We start from the raw sequence: 23,640 nt of genomic DNA on the forward strand, positions 1-23,640 counted from the left end.
CACGACTGCAAATTGTACGTTCATAGGCTCACAGCCTGGAAAATGTGACGTTCACACTTAAGTGACTAAGATGCTATGACCTTCTGGTCAATGCAAAGGACTCCATCTCAACGGAAACCGTGTTCGTTACTTCCGTTGGTGTGAATGAGAACCAGATTCGGGCTGTTAAAAGGCAACACGGCCGCAGCAGCCCAGAGTCTTCCCAATAGGCTCCGTTTTCACTTATAATGGAAACAGGGAACTGAAGAGAAGCTTCACGTCCAGATGATGCTGACTAATGAGAAAACCCAACAACCGTTCGCCACTACAAATTCTGAAGCTGTTGTAGATATCTGTTTCTGCACAGTTTCAATAAGAATGTCGTGAAGATTTTGCAAGAAAGACAGATTCTTGAAAACTGACTACTGTTCCTTTTCAACTCCCTTGATCGTTTGTGCTTAATGGCACTCTTTCTGGTAAACATACATGATATGAAATGCCATTTGAACGTGGCACCTTTTGGCCATCAATTCATTTGGTATAGTCGGTGTCTGAAAAGGGCTCTTCTTCTTCTTCTTCTTCTTCTAATACACTTTTGTATCTCCTGTTCGTTCTTCTTTTGTAGTGCCGACAGTCTAGCCTTCTATAGTTCCTTGACCTTAGATTTCTATCGTTAAGCATACTTACCACTCTAAGGATATACAATCCTTCTTCTGACGAGAAATGAAGGATAATGGGCAATGAATAGAGATTAACCCTTCCTTTTTTTCTTCCGTTCATTAGATTTACAGAAGTCTGGAGCTTGTTTTACATGAGCTGACACAGACAGCCCTTTTCTACTGCCTTTCTTTTGGACATTGTCAGACTTGCTGATCCAAGAGGTGCATATTTGATATGGTTATCCCTCATTGTAAAACTCCCGAACATACCTTCCTTGCCCACCATTAAGGTCAGGTTACTGCTTCCATATTATGCGAAAAGATGTGTAACCTTCATATTAAACTCTAAACCTTCTTTTAGTTGCAGGCTTTAAGCTCATCCGCCTAGGTCTGAGTGTCATATTTTTGGTAATGGAAACACAGAAGGTGTTCATGTAGCCGCCTTTTCTCTTCTATCTTGTCTCTGCTTTTCATTTCTCCATTGAAGAAATTTGTTATTATTACATGAAATGGACAAGAATGTGAATTAATGAGTGCTGTCAAGTCTAAACTATAGATGAGGTTGACAAAAAGCCTTAGCAGTCTTGGCCTGTAGAATTAAATGTCAATTTCATTGCCAAAGGTCTCAGGTATTTATATTTTTGAGAACTTTTAAGTGAGTGATACTGGTTATTCAAGCAAGCAAAGTGGTTCTCGTCTATTGGAAGATTGATAAAAAAGAAAAAAGAAGAATTGTAAACATTTCAATCTACAAAGTTGTTTTTTCTTTGAAGTTGTCAAATCAAACTAGGTTTTAATAGAACTATATAACTAGTGAATCATGTTGCTGATGGTACGTAGTTAACTTATCATTATGTGTGAACAGGGTACGCTCAAAAGACAGCCCGCAGAGTCAAGCTGACCAAATCGGCAATAATTCAAAGCTGGTCAAAACCATTATTCTTTAGTTGTCTTTTCCAGACAGTACATTAAAAAATCAATATTGCCAATATTTTGATATTATTGTTCGTTGATTGGTACAATATTTTTAAAGAGCTATTTTACATGATAAGAACAATAAAATTGAAGTGTTATTTATGTATCGACTCTTCATAATTAATATCAAAGACCGAAAATTCTGAACCTGAACCCATTTAGAAGCAGCTAAACCCTGTTCAAATATGTGCCCTGAGACCCATCCTGTACATTTTCCTTCAACATCAGCGACATAATATGGAGTTTAAATGGTACTGGTAAATTTCCAATGATTTTTTATTTCTTTTTTTTTTTTTAAATGTAGAAAGTCTTCTGATATTTGAAAGAGAAAATAACGGAAAAGCTAAGAAGACCCGTCTCTTTGTTTTGACAATAAAAAAGATAAAGAAGACCCGCATTTGTGATCCGCATAAATGCACACAATTAAAGAGAGAAAAATTGTTTCTTTATTTTCAATAGCAAGACTAGAAACTTTTCTACACGAATACGTTAGTATCTTTTTGAAGAAGGAAGAAGACAGAATGTGGGGATGACAGGCCTTCTGGGCTAAAGCCTTGACTGGTAACTCAATTATTCATGAAAAGGAAAACAGATCAATGATAGCGTCTGCTTCTGTATATTGTCTTAAGTAAGACCTGTTGTGAAAAGAAAATTGGTTCTCTGAAAGCAACTCCTTTTGAGCCAAAAGTCCCATGCCCTTCAACCTTCATCATCATACACAAAGAAAGATAAAAAAATTAAGGCAAAAGGAGCAAAACCCAGATCATGGTCATGAAGATTTGTATGTTTAAGATGAAAATAGTTTCTCATCAAGGCACCAAACATAAGCATGCTTGCCCTCAGCACATTCTTAATCAACGGATTAATAAAAGAAGAAAAAAACAACCTCAACTGAGAAGTACAGAGCAGTATCAGGCACCAACCAGAAAAAAAAAGCGTTTCATCAGTGATGCAGAGAAGCTCAACTGGGAGAAAAATAATGACAAAAGGTTGGATAGATATGAAGCAACTGCCTCAAGTCGGGTGTTGGGGACTCCCCTTTTAATGCACTATCCAAGAGTTAGGTAGCTGAGACTGAACAATGTTGTCCCCATTGTGAAGATATTGATTGCTCTTTTCTTTTTAACTTGTAAGGACTTTCGTGGTCTCATTCAATTCAGCAGGAGAAGCAGCAGGCAATGAACTAAGAAAGATGTCCCATACTCCCCCAAAGTTTTTCTTCTTCGATCCTTGTCAGTTTATGTTGAGATAAGCACGCAGCGCCGTGACTATTGAACTTTTGATGTTTTTCAACTTGAAGGTCTGTGCGTCTAACTCTCTGTCACCGTCGCAAAACCCTTTCTTGACCGACACTGCCTGCGTTGGTTTTCAATGTTCATTTGGAGAAAGGTATTTTGTTACATGCGAATTAGAATGGGGCCAGTAAATGGTTTACTCCAGATATATGTTTCATGATCAACAAGTGACCTTAAAATCTTGGAATTTGGAGATACTACATCTGTCAAAGATCCAAAACGATGAAAGATCAAATACCAACTTCTTTTAAGTCCATAAATGGGCCGGTTTCACACACCAACCAAACGAGCTGGCTAAAAGTTTTATGACAACTTTAAAAATCAGGAACCGCGTTGTTCTTGTTGTAAGAAGATAACAAAAGTGATTCTTTTCGTTGTACTAATAACATAAATGATTCATTGTGATTCGGTGACATGTTATGTACATTGGAAATAAGCATCTGTCGGTGTGTGGCCTTTCCATTCTACCGAGTGTTTTCTTCTCTTCTCTGTTTTACTCTGTAATTGCATTGTGTCATTCTTCCTGCGCCGCAGTGCACCGCCAATCTTTGCCTGATAAATACGGACTTCTTTGGTTAGCAGGCCTGACACGTCCAAAAAGTTTGTTGATCTCTCTCGTCATCCCAACTTATTAAATTTTTCTCGATCGGCGGACTTCTTCTTTTCTAATAGATCTATTTATAGTCCAAAATAATACGTTTAGCTTGGTTCTTCTCTCAACTTTCCTTCCATCAACACTTCCGTCTCTGTTGCAGGGGGGAAAGTTTCTTCTCAGAAAACATGGAGGTCAATATCGGTTGCTATCCATTGATGTGAAAGCTTTTCTCAGCAAATCCACTTCCGTCCCAGCCTGCATAGGCAAGTGGACCAAATGGGGAGGCCGGAAAATTCAACATTCTGGCCTCTAGATGATCGATGGAGTAAAAATCGGTCAATTCAGTCGCCAACTGTTCACCTCCGACTAAAAACGTCGGAGCCGACTTCGAGAAAAAAAAATACTTGTTACTTTTCTAAGTATTTGTGATGTTACCAAAATAATATATTTTGCTGACCCATAACGTATACTACGCGTATCAATCCATTCACGTGTGTTTGGTGCATGGCGACACTCACATTCGCCGGAAACTGTTGCCAAGAAAAAAAAAAAAAACAGAAATTTTAAAATTCAAAACAAGGGAATTTTTATTTGGGTCCTACTTTTTAATTATGATCGTTTTAATTTCCAATTTTTTTTAACAAACCTCACTTGGAAAAGGGCCAACAACAAAATTGTATCATCTTGAACGACGTAGAAACTTATGTTTTCATCATTTCCTTTTAAAAGTTAAAAAAAAAAAGTGTTTTTTTTTTTTTACTTTTACACTAGAAAGGACATCATGTATTTATTTTCATCATCTTAATTTGATATCTCGTCCAAAGTCAGAAACCAACGGTAAAAGAAAGCCTTTTTTGACACCCTGTTCATAAAAGTGAGACCAATATGAAAAAATTTAAAAAAAAAAAATTCTAGGACCATAAAATTATGGCAGCCTACCAAATGAATGGTTAAGAGGTTCTAATTATGTCACAAGAAGTACTTTGTTGTATAATACTCGATTTAAAATAAAGTATCAAATAAACATTTCCAATTTTAGCAAATATTTGGGTTGTGAAAATTAGGGCTGGGCATCGGGCCGGGCCGGGCCGGCCCGGCCCGATAAGAATGTGAAAATGAAGCCCAAAAACCGAAACGGGTCGGCCCGAGGCCCGGCCCGTTTCTAAACGGGCCGGGCCGGGCCCATGCCATATCGGGCCCCGGGCTTCGGTCAAGGCCCAAGGCCCGGCCCGGCCCAATTAATAACGGGCCGGGCGGGCTCAGTTGGGCTTTTGGCGGGCCGGGCCAGGAATTTTTGGGGCCGGGCTTGTTTCTCAAACCTGTTTTTTGGTTCTGTTTGCTTCTATAATCACCATGTAACCAATAATTTTTTATAAGATGGTAGTTTCATATGATATTTGAAGCAAATAACAGCCATTTATCCCAAACATAGATACATCGGACAGGGCACCACATTACATAAACTCCCATGTAAAAACAATAGTCCTTCATTGTAAGAAACCTTACATAGTTAGTTCGTTACATGGGCGTGGAGTAAGGACTCATGAAGTATTTTAAAGCTCCACAAAATCAAGAACATAATAGCATCTAAGTTTAGAACCCAAGTACAAAGCAAAGCAGCCTTAGTAAAAAAGAAATCCATAGAAGTTGCACTTGTTTTCCAATAGTGTCAAAGTACATGATTGAACATTGTATCTCCATATTAGTGATAATACCAGCTATCCAAACAGCACATGATATCTTCCTTTCCGAACTTACAAGATCCCAAACCACCTTAACAACCAAGGCAGGAAAAGAGTACAAATCCCACCCACATAGCATGCTACATATATATTAGGAGGGCTGAGCAAACAAGAGCAACACCAGCGTTGTCTTCCCATTGAACAAAATCTGATCAAGCTTTGTTATGTGACATCCTTCGCCTTCATATGTGCTTTCACTGTAACAACCACACCCATTGAATTTGCATGAGAAAGCAAAGAGATAAAGAGAGACAATAAGATTGATTTGATATGGTGCAACACTATGCTTATAGCATAAGAAACCAACCTACAATGTTATAAAATGTCAAAGAAACGTTTTACCACAATGAAATATAATTCATGCTAATTCGTCACCAGAAGATTCTTCCTTTTCTTCAAAACTACAAAAAACACATCACCACAAGCAAACTACAATGTTAGTATATCATGAAAGACAAAAAAAAAAGATTAAAAATTAACATTAAACAATGAACATCTTACGTTTCACATGAGATATCTTCATCACGAATCCAACTCTGTGTGCAAACTAGTGCTTCAACAGTTTCGGGAGTGGTTGAACATCGATAATCATTAATGATTCTTCCAGCTGTACTGAATGCAGACTCAGATGCAACCGTGGATATAGGGATTGCCAAGATATCTCGAGCCATTTTGGATAAAACTCTATATTTATTTTCATTTGCCTTCCACCAAGATAATATATTGAAGTCTTCATTAGGCCGAGATCGTTCTATTGGATCAGTTAAATATGCTTCCAGATCTGTGCGAGGTACTTGAGAAGATGCAGAACTCATGTAATATGTGAAGAAGGCATCTCTTGAAAAAGTTGAAGCCCTCTCTTCTTCAAAATCAACAATGGCGTTGTTTGCATTTTCATTTTCTTCATTGTCTGTACCATACACGTTTTTGTACTCAACATACAATCCATGAAGACTACTCTCTATTTTTTCATATTGTACCATTGCATCAATTTCATTTAAACTCTCAAGCACATACTTCAAATATCCCAGTTTGGATCTAGGATCTAAGACAAATGCAATTCCAAAAAGGACATTATAGTCATTTTTCCAATATTTGTCAAACTTTTCTTGCATTTTGTATGCTAATGACCTTATATAATCATTGTCTGCCAAACGATTTTTACGCAAATGGTTGCGTACCTTCTGTATTTCTTCAAAAACCACATTAGCTGTTACGTTTCTAGTGGCAGAGAAGATATTTGTAACATTATAGAATAACTTCAAAAACTGGCACAAGGTAGTTGCATAAGACCATTCATCATCAGAAGGTAAATTTGTATAATTGGGATCTATAGAAGCTAAATGTTGAAATGCATCTTTGTAGAACAATGCATCTCTCAACATAACATATGTAGAGTTCCATCGAGTTGGAACATCATAAGTTAATTTCTTTGTACCAATTAAGCCCACTGTTCTTATACAATCCTTAAAGGAATGTAACCGCTTTGGTGATCCCTTTACATATTTAACACTTTCACGAATCTTTGAAATTGTATCATGCAGATCCTGCATACCATCTTGAACTATAAGATTTAGAATATGCGCACCACAACGAATATGCAAATGTTGCCCCTGCATTGGAATAAGATTTCTTCTTCCTAAGTTCCTTTTTAGTGTAGTTATTGCACTATCATTCGTCGAACAATTGTCAGCTGTAATAGAAAATAACTTTGATTGAATGTTCCATTTAGAGATGCATTCTAATAAAGCCTCACACAAACTATTTGCATTATGTGGCGGAGGCACATGTACAAAACTGAACATGTGAGCATGCAACTTCCAATATCTATCAACATATTGTCCTGTCACACATAGATAACCCAATGTCTGCTGTGAAGTCCACATATCAAATGTCAATGAAACTCGCTGCGTAGAATCATTTATAAATCCTTCAAGTCGGGCTTTCTCAGCCTTGTACACTGACATAATTTCTCTTTTCAAAGTTCTTCTAGAAAATGGAACAAACTTATGGTTGCAAGCTTGAAGAAGTTTGTTATGATATTTATATTCTGCCAAATTGAACGAAAGTTCATGTGCTATTACACACTTTGACATCAACTTTCTTATAAACTCCATGTCAAATTTTGTATACCTATAGAAGTAGCACCAGAGTCATTAACTGCAAGTGATAAAGTTCTTTGCTTTCCTTCATTGATTTGCCTATTTAAACAAGATTTCATATGTCGACTTAAATGGCTAGTTCCATGAGCACTGCTTGCTTTCAGTCGTTCTCCACAATGTTTGCATTTGGCAAACTCTTCTCCTTTATATGTAACCAATATAAAATCAATCCATACTTTTGAAGTCCTTTTTCTCTTTGAGACAGCTTCTCTCTCAGTAGATGATTCGACTGATTCCATATTAGAAGTTGGACAATATTCTTTATCAGAAGAAGCAGGCGACATAACTGACATAAGTTGAAATGACACATGTAAATAGCCAAAACAATAACATACTAAAGACCAACATCATTGAGCATAGATGGTAATAACAAGAATAACAAGAATTCACTCTTATGCAGGCATATGTATAGAAAACTTATTGTAAATACATATATTTTTATGCTCATACCAAATTTACATAAAAGTTTCACATATCCTATTCCATGAAATAGATATTTGATTTTGTGACCACATCATATAGCACATGACAAGTCCAAGTAGAACTGGCCACATCACCATGAGCCACGAGTTACTTCCCATACATACACAAAATTGAGCAGCAATTTCCATTAGTAACTCATGCTAAGTAAGAGAAGATTTACAACGACTATGGACTATGGTAGCATCTTTGTATAGCTTCAGGCGATCTTTGTTCACTATTGGTTTCCATTTGGTTTCCCAACCCCCAAAAAAAACACGCTGACATTTTTAATCTTTTGAAAAAAGCAATTAATAACTATTTTAGAATGTTTAAGAAAATTTAAAAAAAAAACTTATTTTACAACTCATGCCACGTGAGTCTTAGAAGCACCAACTCATGCCACCTACTCTTTTGTTCACCTTGAACTAGCTACAAGAAGCACCCATCTGTCGACTGTCATGGCCTTTTCAATGATCATGGTATGCTGACAACAAAATAAATGGAACCCGTATTCTTCTTCTTCAAAAAAAAAATAAAAAGTGCTCCTAATGTCAGATAAATGCATCAAATTGCTTTTATTTCTTGCATTCTTTTTTCCATTGCACTGGGCAAAGCCTTGCACTCTACCTCGTCAATAATTCAGTTGAACATTATAATTATGGTACAGAAATAAATCTTGCGTTGAACATTATAATTATGAAGTCTCTGAAAACCAATTTTCCAAGATTCAGGTACAGAAAGGTCATACTAAGAACAGTAAGCCCTTGACTGCAAATGGCTGCTTGAGATATGTTCCTGCTCATCCCAAACTAGTAGACGAGGCATGATGTAGCGTAGCATCTTGTTTTGATATTGGCGTATTTTTTTCCCACCACAGTAATAGAATTTACAAAGAAAAGAAACAAATGAGAAAACAGGTAATGGACCACAGCTGCAAAGTCAAGTTCTCTCAGACAACTTACCAAACAGGTAATGGGCACAGTATAAGGACACAAGAGCGCGCTCGGTTCCTTGCAGAAGCTTCTTTAAAAGGTTGCAACCAATTATATATTTGACTCACTTACGCGTTGATAAAAGAAACACAACAACAGAAATCTATACAAAGAACAGGATTGTCGGCCAGCATTGTTCAAATAACCAATGAAAGAATAATGCTTTTCCTTGTGTAGATCTTATTGTAGGGGCAACTTGACGAGTTGATGTTGATCTACAGATCTTGCATTCAAAGTTACTGCATTTGAAGATAAATGCAGGAAGGAAGCATGTTCTAGAGCGAGAAAATCAGAAGTACTGCAATAAGAACTTATATATGATCAAAAGAAGGCTGAAATTATACTAGGAATCTACTAGGCTAAATATTTTCCTTCCATTTTGAATTTTCCCTATTACAATCTTGATTCCTTCTAATTGGAGCAGTGATTAGAGTTAAGCGCCTCCAAATTATATGGTCTCTGTCCTAGATGATAACGAAGAGGAGATGGAGATAAGTGAACATGAACCAGAAGAGCAGTACGAACCTCAAAACGTGTGGTTTTTGACGGGATCATGCAGACTTCAATCCGAACTCGAGTGGCCTGAAAGCTTCGTGTTCTCCTCTTAATTGGGACCGTTCTGGCGTGATTCCAGCAGATTCTCGCCTCTTCTGAGCAGCTACCTAATTGGGCGCCGGCGATGGCAACTGGGAGGACCGGTCACCGGAGGAGGCAGACAGTCACCGGAGGAGGCAAATGTTGGGCGACGAGAAGGCAGTCTTCACTGAAGAGTCTCGACGGCGGCGAGGAACAAGTAACAACCAAACAGGGAAGGGAAGTATCGAGAGAGTGAAAACTGAAACCCTACATAACTCATAAGTTAATTTTTTTTTAAAAATAATAGTATCGGGCTCTCGCCTCTCGGGCCGCCGCCGAGCACAGTGGCGGGCCCGAGCCCGACCCGTTAACTACCGGGCCGGGCCGAGCCCGGTAATTAACGGGCCGAAATTGATTTTTTCAAGGCCCGGGCCCGGGCCCGAGTCGGGCCGGGTACCGGGTACCCGGCGGCGGCCCGGCCCGGTGCCCAGGCTTAGTGAAAATACTGGAAATTAGTCGTTTAAGATTGTAGAACATTCCCGATTTTAATCAAAAATTTATTACTCCAAATTTGAGCCCGAGTGTAAATCTTCACCGGCCAAACCTCGCCGGGTTTCAGGCCAATGACTTTGACTTTCTTCTCCCCCACACCGTACTTTGACCTTCTTCTCCCCTGCTCTCAGTTCGCCAAAATAGGCTTGATCTCATTACAATTCCAAGACTATTTCTGGAAAGTTCTGCGTAATTGAGGGATTTTCGTGGGGTTAAACCGGTCACTGAGCAAACCTAAGCTTATTTTCGTCCTTGACCGAGTGCCCGAAAGAAAAACCCCATTAAATTCCCCTGTTTTTTTCCCGCCGCCCAAAGTTCGCTTCGATTGCTTAACCCACCAGAGTACGTGGGCCGAGGCGGGACCCGCTTCGACCCCGAGGACGAATCCAGGCCGTCCGATCTATCCGCAGCCGAGCAATCGGACGCTTCACACATGGTCAAACACCATCAGGCGCCTTGCCTTTGAACGCGAAATAAAAACAAAAAAATAATTTTTGTTTTCTTTTTTTTTTTTTTCCTAGTCTAAAGTATTCCCGTCCCATTTATCTGACCTTGACTGGACAGCGCCCACATAATGACGAAAGTACCCCTAACCTCCGCCAAAACTCACGAATGTGGCTCCCGGTGCCCGTGGCGGTCAAGTTCCTTTGTTTGGTGAAAAAATAAAAATTTCAGGCAGCTGATTTTTTAAATCTCAAAAATTAAGTTGAATATTTTATTTATCGGATATAATAACAAAAAATAGCGTCGAATTTTAGAAACGACCTAAAACCAGGGGCCGTAGCGGAGTGGCGTTTCAGTAAATTTCTGAGAATCGAGGGGTTGTCTTGGGAAATGGGATGAGAGAGAAAACCCCCGTCTGCTTCTTTGGGATTTTTAGGTCGTGCTTTGACCGATCCGCCCTTAGTCCATCCATCCCATCCATCCATCCTTTTTTTTTTTTCTTGTTATTTTTTGGGGTGTTTCTTCTTTTTCACTTTTGTTTATTTCCTTCGTCGTGTTTAATTTTCTCTAACTCAGCATTCCTTTTTCTATTATTTTCGATTTTCTGCTTCGTTTCCACTGCATTCTTGCTCAGGGGTTTTTGCTTTTTATATATAAGAAGAACCTTGTGCTGAATTTTTTTGACTCTGGAAGCTGTGGTGGAGGAGAGATCCCATTTGGGTGTTCATGGTTTTCGCTTCGATCCCGTCTCTTGTGGTCTTCGTCCAAGAATCAAAGCCCTTCGTACCAAGGTACGTGTATTCGTTCTTTTCGTTTCTCTTTTTCTTTGCCTTCCTTCTTGCTTCTGGGAGTTTCGGGTCTTGATTTGATTTTGTGGTTTTGGTGATGGTGGGAGTCCTCAAAGGCTTGATTTTTTCCGCTTGGAGTTGATGATTTTTGGGTTTCGTCTAGGTGGGATCTCTGAGGGTTTGAGCTTGAGGGGAGTTCAGGTGTTTGCTGTTTCATTTCTGGGTGATTTTTGAGGGGACAGGGAGTGGGAATTTCTGGGGCTTTTGGTTGCTGGTGTCAAGAGGCCAAGGGTTGGTGGAATTTGGTTGTTTTTTGTTTCTGTATGTTTTGACTCGGAATTAGAGCTTGGTTATGCTCAAACTGGACGAAATTTGATCGCGTGTAATTCTTCATTCGTTTCTGGTGTGGGAATGATCATGAATGATGAGTAGCGGCTCTTCCTTTCTCAAGCAATTCCTTCCTCTTCCATGTTTTTTCCTGGTTGTATGGAGTATTGAATTTTCAACGATTTTATGCTTGTTAGAGTGAAGCATCACCGTGGGTACCTGATTTTTTTCTCCTCTGTGCAATCACTTACAGAGTTTTCTGAGCGGAGGTACCCTGTATATCTGAGCTTACTATAGAACATCCTAAGTTAGAGAAAATGGGTTGTTTCACGGTATTGAAAAACAGAAGGAAGAAATCCGATCGTCCCATCGACGCCAAGCCCCGTGAAGACATTGAGAATCCAATTCCACGGTCTAGCGAGAGATCCCTCCAATCGGCACCTCCGAGCTTTCGAAATAGAACCAAGTTTGAAGTGATTGGCCATACGCACAGTGAGAGGATGCGCGTTCTCTCTGCACCTTCGAGTTTGATTGTCTACGAACAGGAAGAGGGCAAGCTTCAGAAAAGGGCAGTAGGCGAAAAAAGGGCGAAGCCTCACCCGCTTCCTCTCCCCTCGCCGCAGGGTAGCTCTGGTCTTAAGCATATGAGCAGCTTTAATTCAAACTGTAGCAGCGATCCTGTTTCTGTATCTGGACCGCTACCATTGCCTCCTTTGGGCGGGCTTCGTTTCTTCTCGTTTGATGAAATAGTGGCTGCGTGCAACAATTTTTCTCCCGATAGATGTGTGGCTGACGGGCTGTCTACAACCACTTATAGGGCTTCATTTGGTGACGAATCATGTGGTTCGAAGGCTTTGGAGGCAACAGTTGTCTGCCTTCATCTTTTCAAGCAGGTAATATGTTAGTTTATGTGTTGACTATTTCTATGCTTGCCTATATGTTTATAGAACAGAAAATTTGTAGGACTTATGTGATTGCTCGGATGTTCTGCTCATGTATATCTCTATCTTTCGATGCTGATTTTTTGTCTTTTCCGTGCAAAATTAAGTCGGCAAACATTTCTTTCTTCAAGTTTAAATTGTTCAGTATCATACTTTTTCATTCGTCAATTGGCTACGCCAACTCTATTCCATTGAACAAGTAAATTCGGAAGAATTAAGAGCTAGGTTTTTTTCATCATGAACATAATGATATATCTTCTTGCTAAGTCAGAAAGTTCTTTCGTCAAGAGTATAGGCTTTAAATAGAAAGTACAAAATATAAATGGCTCCAGATTCTCTCTGAGCAGTATACCACTGGAATAATATGTGGAACTGGGATCCTTTTCGGTTCCTCATGAATCTGCTATTCCTTTTCTTCGCTGTTTTTTGTCCTTTTTTTCTGTTTTTAGTGAATCCATTTCCTGTTATTCACACCTATTTGATATGTGCCCGCAGGGTTATAAGGAATTCATGAGCGAGATTAACAAGATTGCATCTTTGCAACATCCTCAACTTTGTAGACTGATTGGATTCCATGCACGTGAGGGCTCTGATCAGTGGATGCTGGTTTTTGAGAGACTTTTCCATGGGAGCTTGGATCGGCTGCTTTATGGCCGACCTGATGGGCCTCCAATTGATTGGAGCACAAGGGTGAAGGTTGCCCTTTGTGCCGCTCAAGGGCTTGCATTTTTGCATGAGGAAGGGCCTTTTCAGGTACTAAAAGTGTGTATGATGGTTACTCACTCTTCATCTTCTTCTTTCCTCCTTACTTTTGTCCATATTTGGAAAATTGGACCATGCTTTGGGGATTGGATTGCACGGGTTGGATAAATGTAGCAAGCGGTTCGAAGATACTGGATTTGCGTGAGCAATATCTTAGGGTCTTTTGTCATATAATGTTTTGAATCATTTCTTTTGCACTAGGTTCCTCCTATGTGAACTTGATTAAGCATTTCCACTATATGAACTGGACTGTTTGCCAATCCCTGTAGGAAACTCAAACTAGTAAACAAGCCTTATAAAGGAACATGTGGAAATGAAAAATGAAGAGGAACCTATACTTGATAAAATTGCCACAAATTCTGATTGATTTATATTCTCCTATGCACTTAATATTGGTTCCTGCACACTGAGCCTATTAGTGCATCGGTTAAAAGATTGACTGGATATCACTGATTAGTATTTAATACCGTCTAGTTTTGTTTGCAGCCTGGAGGCCAGGCCATGGCATGTTCTATGGCTAAGCAATTTTTTTTTTTTAACTAGGCATAAAAGAAGCAGGCATATGTTTTCTTCTTGGCGGCATTCATTTTATGGACCTTGTTGTCCTTGACCAATATTTTCTACTTTGTCTTTTGTTCAATGATTCATTTACCATGGGACTTTAAGAGCTGATACACGATTTACATTATTATCTATGTTAGTGGCATGGTTGGTTTCTCAGGTCTAGAAACTAGACTCTTTGAACTTTTATTGTTGATAATATCCGGCAGTCTATACCCGTGTATGCATGTATTTCTTTGGCTGGTTGGTCTATTTAGTTTGGAAAATAGAATGAAAATTGCCATCTCCCTCTTTGCTGAATCAGTTTTTATCTTACAGGCGATGTTCAATGACTTCAGATCTACAAACGTTCAGATTGATAAAGATTATAGTGCAAAGCTCTCTGGTTTTGGTGCCAGCATTTCTGATGCAGAAGCTGATTTTTCTTCTTCCACGGTGAGAATCTTTTCCCTTCCAATTCCCATTTCTGGTGGAAGTATGAGATGCATTTAAGAAACCTGGAGTTTATTTTCCAGTGTGACCCATTTTGGGGTGAATTGTATTTTCTACAATGATCTTAATGTTACATTTGTCTTTTTTAGGCATCAGCAAACATTTCGCCAGAGACCCTGGAGCGAGGATTGGTGACCCCAAAGAGTAATGTCTGGAGTTTTGGGATCCTGCTGCTTGAGTTGCTAACAGGTTGGCAAAACATGGATACCCATTATCCAAAAGCAGAGCGGGATCTTGCAAAGTGGGCAAAGGCATACCTTTCCGATGAATGCCGATTATCACTGATTATTGATCCTAAACTAAAAGGCCGTTACCCAGTGAAGGCTGCGAAGATCCTAGCCGATACTGCCAGAAAATGCCTGGAAAGAGACCCTTCAGATCGACCTACAATGCGAGCGGTAGTGGAATCTCTAATGTTTGTACAGGATATAAAATATACTTCTCGATTCCCATTGCAAGAGCCGATCTCCTCTTCTCAACCTTTAGGTGTTCCAACTGCACTCGGTTACCGTCAGGCAAATCTGATGACAAGATCCCCCAGCCTCAACGGTATTCCTCTGCCACCTGTTGGTTCCAGATCATCACCATCACCACCTTGTCGAGTGAAGCCACTGGTTTCTCCACCACGACCAATTTCACTTCCACCTCGATCTTGTGCCTCTACAGTGTCTGTTGAAGAAATCTCAATTCATGAAGCCCGCAAATCTATTTCTCCAGCAAGAAGGAGTGCTGGAGTTGCTGGTTTTTAGTTTTATATCACGGTATATCCATATTTGTTGATTTTGTATTCATGAGAATGAGATAAGGAGCCGTCGAGCTGTAGATAGAAGAATGTGCTGGAGTAAGTGCTAGATTAGTCTGTTTTATCCTTGTCTCTCTCTGTGTATATACGAGAGAGTGTATTGTAGGTTGATGTGAGCTTGTTCAACCTCTTTAAGTTCAATGATAAGTATATTCTTCTTTTCTATAGTATTGTTTCCCGTTGTTGCTACTGGTAAAAGAATGCATATGGTAAATGTCACCTCCGATTTAAAGATTTGAAATCATTTCCTGCATAGCTCTTACGTGGAACAATGTGTTGGACCATCTACCTCGATATTAATGGCCGGTCTACCGTTCACTTGACCAACGAAGTGCTGTTACGAGAAGCATGGTTGCCTGCACAAGCTTTTTTTACTGTGATCCTAGATGCTAGACCATTTACACCAGTGCGCTGGTGTCATTTATTTCTTATTTATGCCTGATTGCAGAACAACAGAATTTTGGACTGTTTATTAAATATTTCCGTTCTGAACTACTGTTTCTCCTAGAAATAATGCAAAAGATAGGGTCAGGATGGCAACAGAAAAACCGATGGTCACGAAAATAATAACACATAATTGATTATATAACTGGGCACCAACATGTTTCCACTTTGTTCTTTCAAAGTAGATTGGTGTCATGTGATGAACAGACTGGGATATGGATTGCTGGGCAGCACTGTCCTGAATCATTTATATGTTTTCCAAAAGAGTTCTGTTTTTGTTACTTGTCACCTTCTGCAATTTATAAGTTATTTATTCTGTCAAAATGATTGTGACTAATGTTTGAAGGATAAGTTCACACCGAAGTCTCCTTGAAAGTCTGCCAAGTTGAAGTCTCTATTATGATGTTGGCATGATTTTCTTTGACTACAAAAAGGGGCAATTACAGCTTGAATTGACCCAAATTGAGTTCTTGCACAGCGAGTTGGCTATGTTATTTACATCTGATTTAAATTAGGCCTGAACGCTCTATCAAGATTCGGAGGGTTTGTGTATGTTTTGTTTTATTCCCTAGTGTTGTACGTGATGCTTGAGTTTGTACTCTGGTAGAGGCTCAGTCTTCTAATGGGCCAACTTGATATATCTCTGGATGAAACCCTTAACATTGAAAAGCTTCCCACAGGCACAAATACGAGGGATAAGAAAGAACTCTAGACTGCAAAGATACAAAGAGAATATATTTGAACATCTTTGAGTAGATGAACTGAGAGCCTTACTCCAGAAGAAAATAAAGTGCTGCGTGGCACTGATTAAAGCACTAAAAACAGGCCAACCTTCATAACTGGTCCAGACTCTTTAATTGTTAAGCCGCGCAAGTCTCATGTTGAAAGTTCTGCGGACAAATAATTTTTACAGCTAAGATTCTCTCTCTCTCTCTCATCGGCTTGTCCCAGCCCACAGGATGCACGACCCATGTTTAACCACTGTGACATCTTTGAAAGTGAATCAAAATATAGTAAACTAAGGAGCGGTACGGACGCTGCAACATTGGATTTCTTTTTACCTCATCAGGCAAATTAAATATGGCAATGCAGGAAAATTTAGGCGTTGTTGCAGTTGGCATATTGACCATTCTCATCCCAAATAGTGCTTGTCCGGTGACTTGGAACAAAAAACATCCTAAAACCTATTCATTGTGGAGAACTTATTGAAGGAGGCGTGTCGAAGACCATGGCTTGAATTCTAATGGCACGACCAACCAACTTCAATCTTCTTCAATAGTCTTGTGGAAAAGAGTTCACCCGCTGTTTAAATGTCACTTTTTAAGCAATTCATTGAGTTTGCACCGCCACGACGACGGCAACCATCGGCATGGCGTGCAAAACCAGTGCGGCCCAGGCTGTACTACCAAGCGCAGTTTCTCCATGTAATATGTAAAACCGAAAAAATAATTCTGTTCTTCCATGGAAAGATGATCGCGGAGGGTGACCTTTCTCACTATTGGGTAATTTCATGTCATCAGGTCCTTCACATGGTTATTGATCCCAATGATCCATGAACAACTTTATTATAATCTTTGTGTGTATAATATTTCTATGCTTTGATACATCTAGATAAGATTCATGAATAACAAAGCTGTTTAGTGTTTACAGATCATGAACATGATCATGCTGTCCGAAGATAGCGATGAGCAATAACTATTTATTAGATTCCCAATCTTGAGTTAACAAAAAACATAGGTGGAGGAGGATGAGGATGAGCATTCTCAACAAATCTGGCTCTTCTCTGCATTCCTCTCACCTCTGAAGCTAATTTACAGAGATGGGCATTGCATTTCTGAGCTCCCCATTAAAAGAAACTACCAATCCACAAAAAAGTTTACTGCCAACAGATCGCCACATCCCTTCATTCTCTTTTTCCTTTACTAAACCAAAACTCTTCGTTCAGCATAGGTTTCCAGAGCCACCACCCAAAGGACAGGTTGTTTCCTCACCGCCACTCAAGATCTTTACTCCAGTACAATAAGTCAATCAACTGATTCTGATTAGCAAAATTAAGGCAATGTACCTTCCAAGAAGCTCACATCTTTCATTACTTTGTGCTCTTCTCTTTACGCGGGTTGATAACTTGAAACCTTTATAATAGCTGGACCAGCTGCTTGGATATAGGCTATGTGCACGACTTGGCCCGGTCTCAGTGTCTGAGACCTTGTCTTGAGTCTGTAAACACTACCAACCTTTGTCAATCCCCATATTGGACCATAAAGTTTTCCAATGGATAATCGAATGTTCTTCGCCGGTCTCCGGGTTCGGTTGTGGATGAATGCCCAATAACGGTGATAGGCTCTTCCCTTGGCAATCCAGGACTTGGTGACGACTTGGGTCACTGATATAGGAACTGGACCTAAAGAGTAATTAAAAGGGTTAAGCGGTTAGTTTTACGAGGCAAAATAGAAAGAAAGTGGCTTATCTAATATCAGGTTAAGAAATGTTGATGTTCTAGTAGAATAATTGGAATTCTTATGGCATCATTAATCAGATATCTCAAGGTAGTCATACCAGATACACTTAAATTGATTATTAGGTCATTAAATGGAGCCAAAATTCAGAAGGAAAAGAAAGAAATGCCCTCTTATGAGAAACTGGAAAGCTTGATCAGCAAACAAAATGATTTTGGAAAATTTATTGTTCAAGGACTAATACTATTAAGAATTTAATAAGAAAATTAAGCCCCTGCAGAAGAACTATATGGACCCAGTAATGCCACTTGAATAATTTTTTTCGTATTCATACCCATTTCCTGTAGTACCCTCTGCGGTAGGATGCGAAGGATGAGCCACCAAAAGTTGGTGAAGGAGGTGGACTATACAGAAAAAGGTCACACTGCCAGGCCAAGAACATGTATATTATATATATGTATACCCAAGTTCATATGCTTTCCAATTATACTTGGCTAGTGGAATTATATCTTTTAGTGTTGTAGGAGTCCAGGTTTGATTTTGATACCTGGAAGAAGATGCTGGTACGTAGGTGCTCCATTGATCCCACCACTTAGCCTAGCAAGCACCCCCAAAAGTGGAGCATTGTTATATGTTGCAGGTTCAGTCTGCTGGTAGTTGCTTCTGTCATCAATAAAATTGTCATACGCATCAGGGCCACCCACCACTGCCCCAACCAGCAAGTTGGGATTGCCAGATTTCTTGCTGAACCATGTGCTGTATCCGCCTCTGCAACTAACGAAGGTAGGATCCACTTTAATGGAGACTATGGAAGACGCTCTGTGATGGACATGTCGAGGATAGTTCATCCCGTAGCCAACCATGTAGCTCGTTCCTCTTGGGTTGTCACCAAGGATGTAATCCACCTTTTACAGGAGCAAATATTACAGATGGAAGTAGGATTTTGGCAATTTTGATTGCAGATTCAAATTAAATACGGAGAAAGCGCACCAATCAACGACTCCCCATGATCAATTTGGGAACACGGGGAGCGGACATCATTTATACCTGAGACTTGGCGAAAAGGAGAAGCTCCGCCGGGTGCGCAACGGCGCCGGAGGAGCACCTGAGGCTGCTGCGGGAGGAGGAGAGGAGGTCGGAGTAAATGGAAAGGAGGAAGGAGGCGGAGGTGACAAACTGGAGGTTGTTCCAGTGCTGCAGGTAGAGAAGGCCGCCGGGCGTCCTTCTCACGTTGCGGCCCCCGCCGCCGCTCTTCCCCAAGCACGAGCACATGAACTTCTCGGCGTTTCCCTGGTACCTCCGGAATACCTCAACATGCTTCGGCGATGCTCCCTCCATCAGAAACTGCACATGGCAGCAGATAGAACCACCACCCAACGAAAAAAATGTCAATTTCTGAAGATCAAAAACTTCGTAATTTTACATTCAAGATTAACCAATTTACAAGGAAAGCTAGGAACGAACAAATGTAATTGACACATTGATAAGATACTGAATTTGTAAAGTATAACTGCAAAGTTTTAAGCAAACGACGAACCTTGGAAACGAGGACTTGGACGCCGGCGTACTTGACGTCCCAGCCGAACTGGGTCATGGACCAAGTGGTTCCCCCATGAGCGTCCCCATTGTTTGCCAGGTAGTCCAGGTAATAAGACCTCTTAGTTGCTCGGTACAGCCACGCTGCAGCCCACAGCAGCTCATCCTGCCCAAAAAGAAAAAACAGTGATCTATATGAATTTATAGTAACAAACTCCTTATAGTTAAAGACCAAATACGTGGTTCATATGAACGATCGACCTGAAAAATATTGTTCTCAACTCCCAATATTTGCATGTAACATGATTCATATCCTATGATTTAATGATGAATTAAAATCCAACCGCTCGAATACATTTGCAATCAGTTCGACACTCAAATACAAGACAACTAATTAAGGCCGTTCAGATTCAGTTGAAAACTGAGGGAAGCAACGGCAAAATGTTGAAGTGAGAATAGATAGATGATCCAAGATTAAGGGGATGAATGAATTACCGCATATCCGCTGACCGACTGATAGTATTTCCGTGCCACCGTGATGCTGTTATCGTACTTCCCTCTATATGTGTCCGCGAATTCAAATAGCTGCAGAATAAGTGAATTAATGTTGCCATATTCCCCCCACTCAAACACTCTGTTATTAGAGCCTCAGTGCAGAGGTGCAGACCTGTTTGGCATGAATCAGGAGCTCATTGGCATAGTGAGGATCTGAATGACGGAAAACCAAAGAGGCGGCGGCCATGGCAGCCGCTGTTTCTCCGGCGAGGTCGGAACCCGGATGGTTCGCATCAATCCGGTAGGCAAACCGGGAGCTCGTCATATCTTCTGGTCTCTGCCAACAGTAGTGGTCTGTATCTCCATCACCCACCTGCTTAACCCAGTTGACGAATTCATCAATTTACAATTAGTACTTCTGAGACTAAAGAGAATTCACTCCTGGACACAAACTGAAAACCCCAAAACTTTTATAATTCGAAAACTACGATTTAGTTGTTATGACTTTAATTATGTTTCTCTTGGCATAAGTTGTCTAAAAACTATATATAATATATGTGAATTTTTTGGGAAAGCGAAAAAATGGTTGCATTTTAATTAAATATTTCCTAGAAAGCTGACACATGGCGAGTAAGTTTAACATGGTAGATCTAAGTAGGTAGGTAGGTCAACGTATGAAGTGCCGACTAAGCCAAGTTAGTGAATAAGCGGGGACACGGGAGCCTAGGGTTTTGGGAAATGGATGCCTTTTACTTTTAGGCACTGTTTGCAAGACTGCTGCTCAATTAGGCCTCGGTAATTGATGAAGGAATCCAAAAGCCACGTTGAATTCGATAAACTTTTGTTATGTGCTTATTTGGGGTTTTTTTATAATCATGGGCCATGTGGTTCAATCATCTTCAATCTCCACATATAATTATGTGCATAGTTTAAGTGAAATCAAGTTATTTCACCACTGCTCAAAGGAGAGTCGAATCGATGTCCGATGATGGAATGTTCATGCAATTCAACTTATAGAGACCCACCTTCCTTCCCAATGTAATAATGTGTGCTCTATTTTATTCTAACAAAGAAACATAAATAACTTAAACAAGTTTTATACGCATACAATTCAAATTTAAACAGAACATCAACAAAGGCAATGGCATCTTTCAGTTGAAGATTATAATGTTAGATGGAGAGTGATGCCGTCAAGAATCTTTTTTCGATTTTCTAAGTGTCGTAGCTCGTAACTTTCAAACTGGAACTGCTTAGATCTCGACCGTAAAGAAAGTAAAGATTTATTAGTATAAGGAGGGTGCGTACCTCGCCATACAGGACGTAGGGTTGAGGGTGGGCCTTGATGAAGTAGTCGGTCCCCCATTTTATGGCCTCCATGGCGTGGCGGAGCTCGCCGTGCGCAGCCATCTGCCGCCGGTATTCCATTACACTCCATGACAGCATCGTCACCGTGAACGCCATGGGCAGTCCAAACTTCACATTGTCTCCTGCATCATAATACCCTCCCACCAAGTCTATCTGCAGCGCCATTAATAAACCCCAGCATCTATCATCCCATCGACTTTTTTTAGCACAGAAGAAAAAGAATGACTAAAAGCAGCAGACTACGATCAGAAGAAAAGAAAAGGGGAGAGGGGTTACCCCTTGTAGCTTTCCGTCATGGAGGGCAGAGTTGGATCTCCATGAGACTCTCTGGTTGCGGGGGAGATAGCCTGACCTTTGGCCCTCGAAGAAGAGGATGCTCTTGCTTAATGCCTCTGCGTAGTTATGGCGCCCGGCGAAGGTCGGCCTTGCAAACTGAGAGAGGCAGAGAAGGAGAGTAAAGAGGAGGGAGGCCGGTTGAGGATTCATGATCATCACTGGTTCTTCAACTCACTGCCTTCTGAACCTCCTTCCTCCTCCTTTTCGCCAAGACTCTATTGGGTAAAAGCCTCTTGATTTCTTATGATACCAATATATATACACAGAGCCAAGCAAGCATATAATAGTAATACACGCCGGAGAAGAAAGCGCGAGCTCCCCGACGTGCCATTTTTTAATATCACATAAGACACAGGGAAGAGAAAGCTGATTCACTTGCTATATTTTAGCTCCCCGAATGCCTTTTAATGCGTATTCATTCTTCGGGGTCAACTCTTCTATGTTATTACATCTACCTGACTCATTTTCATCATAAACATGTCTGCAATGTTTTTTTTTCTCAAAAGCTAAATGATCGCCTGCATCTAAATTTAAAAGAAAAGATTACATAGCTTTATGATCTAACAGTGAGCTTGATGAGACGATTTATAATCATCCTATATAAGTACATTTTTCAAAATGGTAGTGCAATGTACGTCAAGGTCGGTGATCTGCTCACAACGCGTTGGTCACGGATCTCCTGCGCAGCAGCCATTAAATTCAAAAGTAGGTGAACAGTGTAGATAAAAAGAAAATTCATTAAAGACGAATCTCATGAACAAAATGTGGAGAATGGATCCCGGCGAATTCGGGAACAGATACACTAACAATAAAGAATTGGGTCTCGCAATCCGATGAGCAGCCATGTGAGGTTGCAGACGTCGTCTTTCAGGCGATTAAGAAATTCCTCGCGGTCTGCTTCTCTTAGTTTCTACTGGTTCATCGAAGCAGATGGCAGAAGCCGTACGTGCCGTTCATTAATGGTGATCATAATCGCATCAAACTATTAATTGGTTTTGCATTTGTTGGTAACAACAGATTCGACACTTTACATGAAAATGGGTTAGCTGTAATTCGCGCATCTAATAAGCACTCTGTGATTGGTCAGCAGATGTGTAAAATTAATAGCTACATTTAATGATCAAACGAATCTTGTTTGCTTACATGATGTGAATGACGATAAAATTTATTACTTGTCTGATGGAAGCGAAGTTGCCATTTAGGTTACTAGGTTTCAAATCTTTCATTATTGTTCTATAATACGCAATTTTCTTAACAAATATATCTGCAATTGGTCAAGCACATTTTCGATTCAAGCGCAGAAATTTGTTCATTAACTACAGAAAAAGGAAGGAAACAAGAGAAGTAGATTAATAAACTCGAGACCTCCCCGTCCAGGAATAATTTGGTGAAGAATCCCATGCTCCATGGATTGCATCTCTATTGGTATATTCTTATAGAGATTCCTAGCTTGCCTTTAGAAAAGAAAAAACAAAAGGACGAGAAAATCTTCAAAAGCAGGATTACTCATTCCCATAACCAGCTTCAGCCTAAAGAGCACTAATAATATAAATTTTAAATTTATATATAAATATAAGTAAAAAAATAAAGAGAGCCGCATATTATTTTTTTATATTTTTCAAGAGAAAGTAAGAATTTCCTTAAATTTTAATTATTTTCATATAATTTGGCTTATTTTGAGAAGAAATAACTTTTAGAATATGTTTACCGGTTCACCGAGCCGGTAGGTTGGACGATTCGATTCCAAAACTATTTTTCACAACATAAGGAACTTGAACTTTTTGTACTCTCAGTTCCATAAAATAATGCATAAATATAAGTTAATTTAATTAATGCTAGGGGATATATTTTTTTCTGCTGCTTTTGCCCTTCTCCGATTTAAGCCATATTGTGAACCCATCT

At 39.9% G+C, this 23,640-nt stretch overlaps 3 protein-coding genes across 6 annotated transcripts; 1 reads left to right on the plus strand and 2 right to left on the minus strand.

Moving 5' to 3' along the window:
- Positions 1 to 4,929: 4,929 nt before the first annotated feature.
- LOC116263076 (zinc finger BED domain-containing protein RICESLEEPER 1-like) lies at positions 4,930 to 7,325 on the minus strand. 3 transcript variants are annotated; one of them, XR_007574512.1, is made up of 3 exons: positions 5,747 to 7,325; positions 5,553 to 5,646; positions 4,930 to 5,442 (listed from the first exon to the last, which is right to left on the minus strand). XR_007574512.1 is itself a non-coding variant. In XM_031642661.1 (3 exons), exons 1-2 carry the CDS (start codon positions 7,210 to 7,212, stop codon positions 5,604 to 5,606), a joined length of 1,509 nt encoding a protein of 502 aa, XP_031498521.1. In that variant the 5' UTR covers positions 7,213 to 7,325; the 3' UTR covers positions 4,930 to 5,442; positions 5,591 to 5,603. The 3 variants fall into 3 exon arrangements, 2 of the variants coding, with proteins under 2 accessions (XP_031498521.1, XP_031498520.1); XM_031642661.1 differs by having other exon boundaries at positions 5,591 to 5,646; XM_031642660.1 differs by having other exon boundaries at positions 5,588 to 5,646.
- A 3,654-nt stretch (positions 7,326 to 10,979) lies between these two features.
- On the plus strand, positions 10,980 to 15,271 carry LOC116262395 (probable serine/threonine-protein kinase PBL1). The gene is made up of 5 exons (XM_031641725.2): positions 10,980 to 11,224; positions 11,802 to 12,441; positions 12,985 to 13,242; positions 14,131 to 14,247; positions 14,394 to 15,271. The coding sequence occupies exons 2-5, from the start codon at positions 11,866 to 11,868 to the stop codon at positions 15,051 to 15,053; spliced, it is 1,611 nt and encodes a 536-aa protein (XP_031497585.1). The 5' UTR covers positions 10,980 to 11,224; positions 11,802 to 11,865; the 3' UTR covers positions 15,054 to 15,271.
- A 1,955-nt stretch (positions 15,272 to 17,226) lies between these two features.
- LOC116262394 (endoglucanase 6-like) lies at positions 17,227 to 21,953 on the minus strand. 2 transcript variants are annotated; one of them, XM_031641724.2, is made up of 8 exons: positions 21,679 to 21,953; positions 21,343 to 21,555; positions 20,210 to 20,410; positions 20,038 to 20,127; positions 19,544 to 19,708; positions 19,054 to 19,350; positions 18,554 to 18,911; positions 17,227 to 17,951 (listed from the first exon to the last, which is right to left on the minus strand). In XM_031641724.2, the coding sequence occupies exons 1-8, from the start codon at positions 21,892 to 21,894 to the stop codon at positions 17,659 to 17,661; spliced, it is 1,833 nt and encodes a 610-aa protein (XP_031497584.1). In that variant the 5' UTR covers positions 21,895 to 21,953; the 3' UTR covers positions 17,227 to 17,658. The 2 variants fall into 2 exon arrangements, with proteins under 2 accessions (XP_031497584.1, XP_049936066.1); XM_050080109.1 differs by having other exon boundaries at positions 19,054 to 19,401.
- Positions 21,954 to 23,640: the final 1,687 nt, after the last annotated feature.

This window comes from Nymphaea colorata, chromosome 10 (assembly GCF_008831285.2).
Source record: "Nymphaea colorata isolate Beijing-Zhang1983 chromosome 10, ASM883128v2, whole genome shotgun sequence".
In the NCBI taxonomy this organism is placed as follows: Eukaryota; Viridiplantae; Streptophyta; class Magnoliopsida; order Nymphaeales; family Nymphaeaceae; genus Nymphaea; species Nymphaea colorata.

Coding starts and splice junctions, on each gene's coding strand:
- LOC116262395 (XM_031641725.2), top strand. CDS start 11,866: ATGGGTTGTTTCACGGTATTGAAAAACAGAAGGAAGAAATCCGATCGT. Junction 12,442..12,984: donor GCCTTCATCTTTTCAAGCAG/GTAATATGTTAG, acceptor ATGTGCCCGCAG/GGTTATAAGGAATTCATGAG. Junction 14,248..14,393: donor CTGATTTTTCTTCTTCCACG/GTGAGAATCTTT, acceptor TGTCTTTTTTAG/GCATCAGCAAACATTTCGCC.
- LOC116262394 (XM_050080109.1), bottom strand. CDS start 21,894: ATGATCATGAATCCTCAACCGGCCTCCCTCCTCTTTACTCTCCTTCTC. Junction 21,556..21,678: donor ATGACGGAAAGCTACAAGGG/GTAACCCCTCTC, acceptor ATGGCGCTGCAG/ATAGACTTGGTGGGAGGGTA. Junction 17,952..18,553: donor GTACCAGCATCTTCTTCCAG/GTATCAAAATCA, acceptor ATTACTCTTTAG/GTCCAGTTCCTATATCAGTG.
- LOC116263076 (XM_031642661.1), bottom strand. CDS start 7,212: ATGTCAGTGTACAAGGCTGAGAAAGCCCGACTTGAAGGATTTATAAAT. Junction 5,647..5,746: donor GAAGATATCTCATGTGAAAC/GTAAGATGTTCA, acceptor TGTTTTTTGTAG/TTTTGAAGAAAAGGAAGAAT.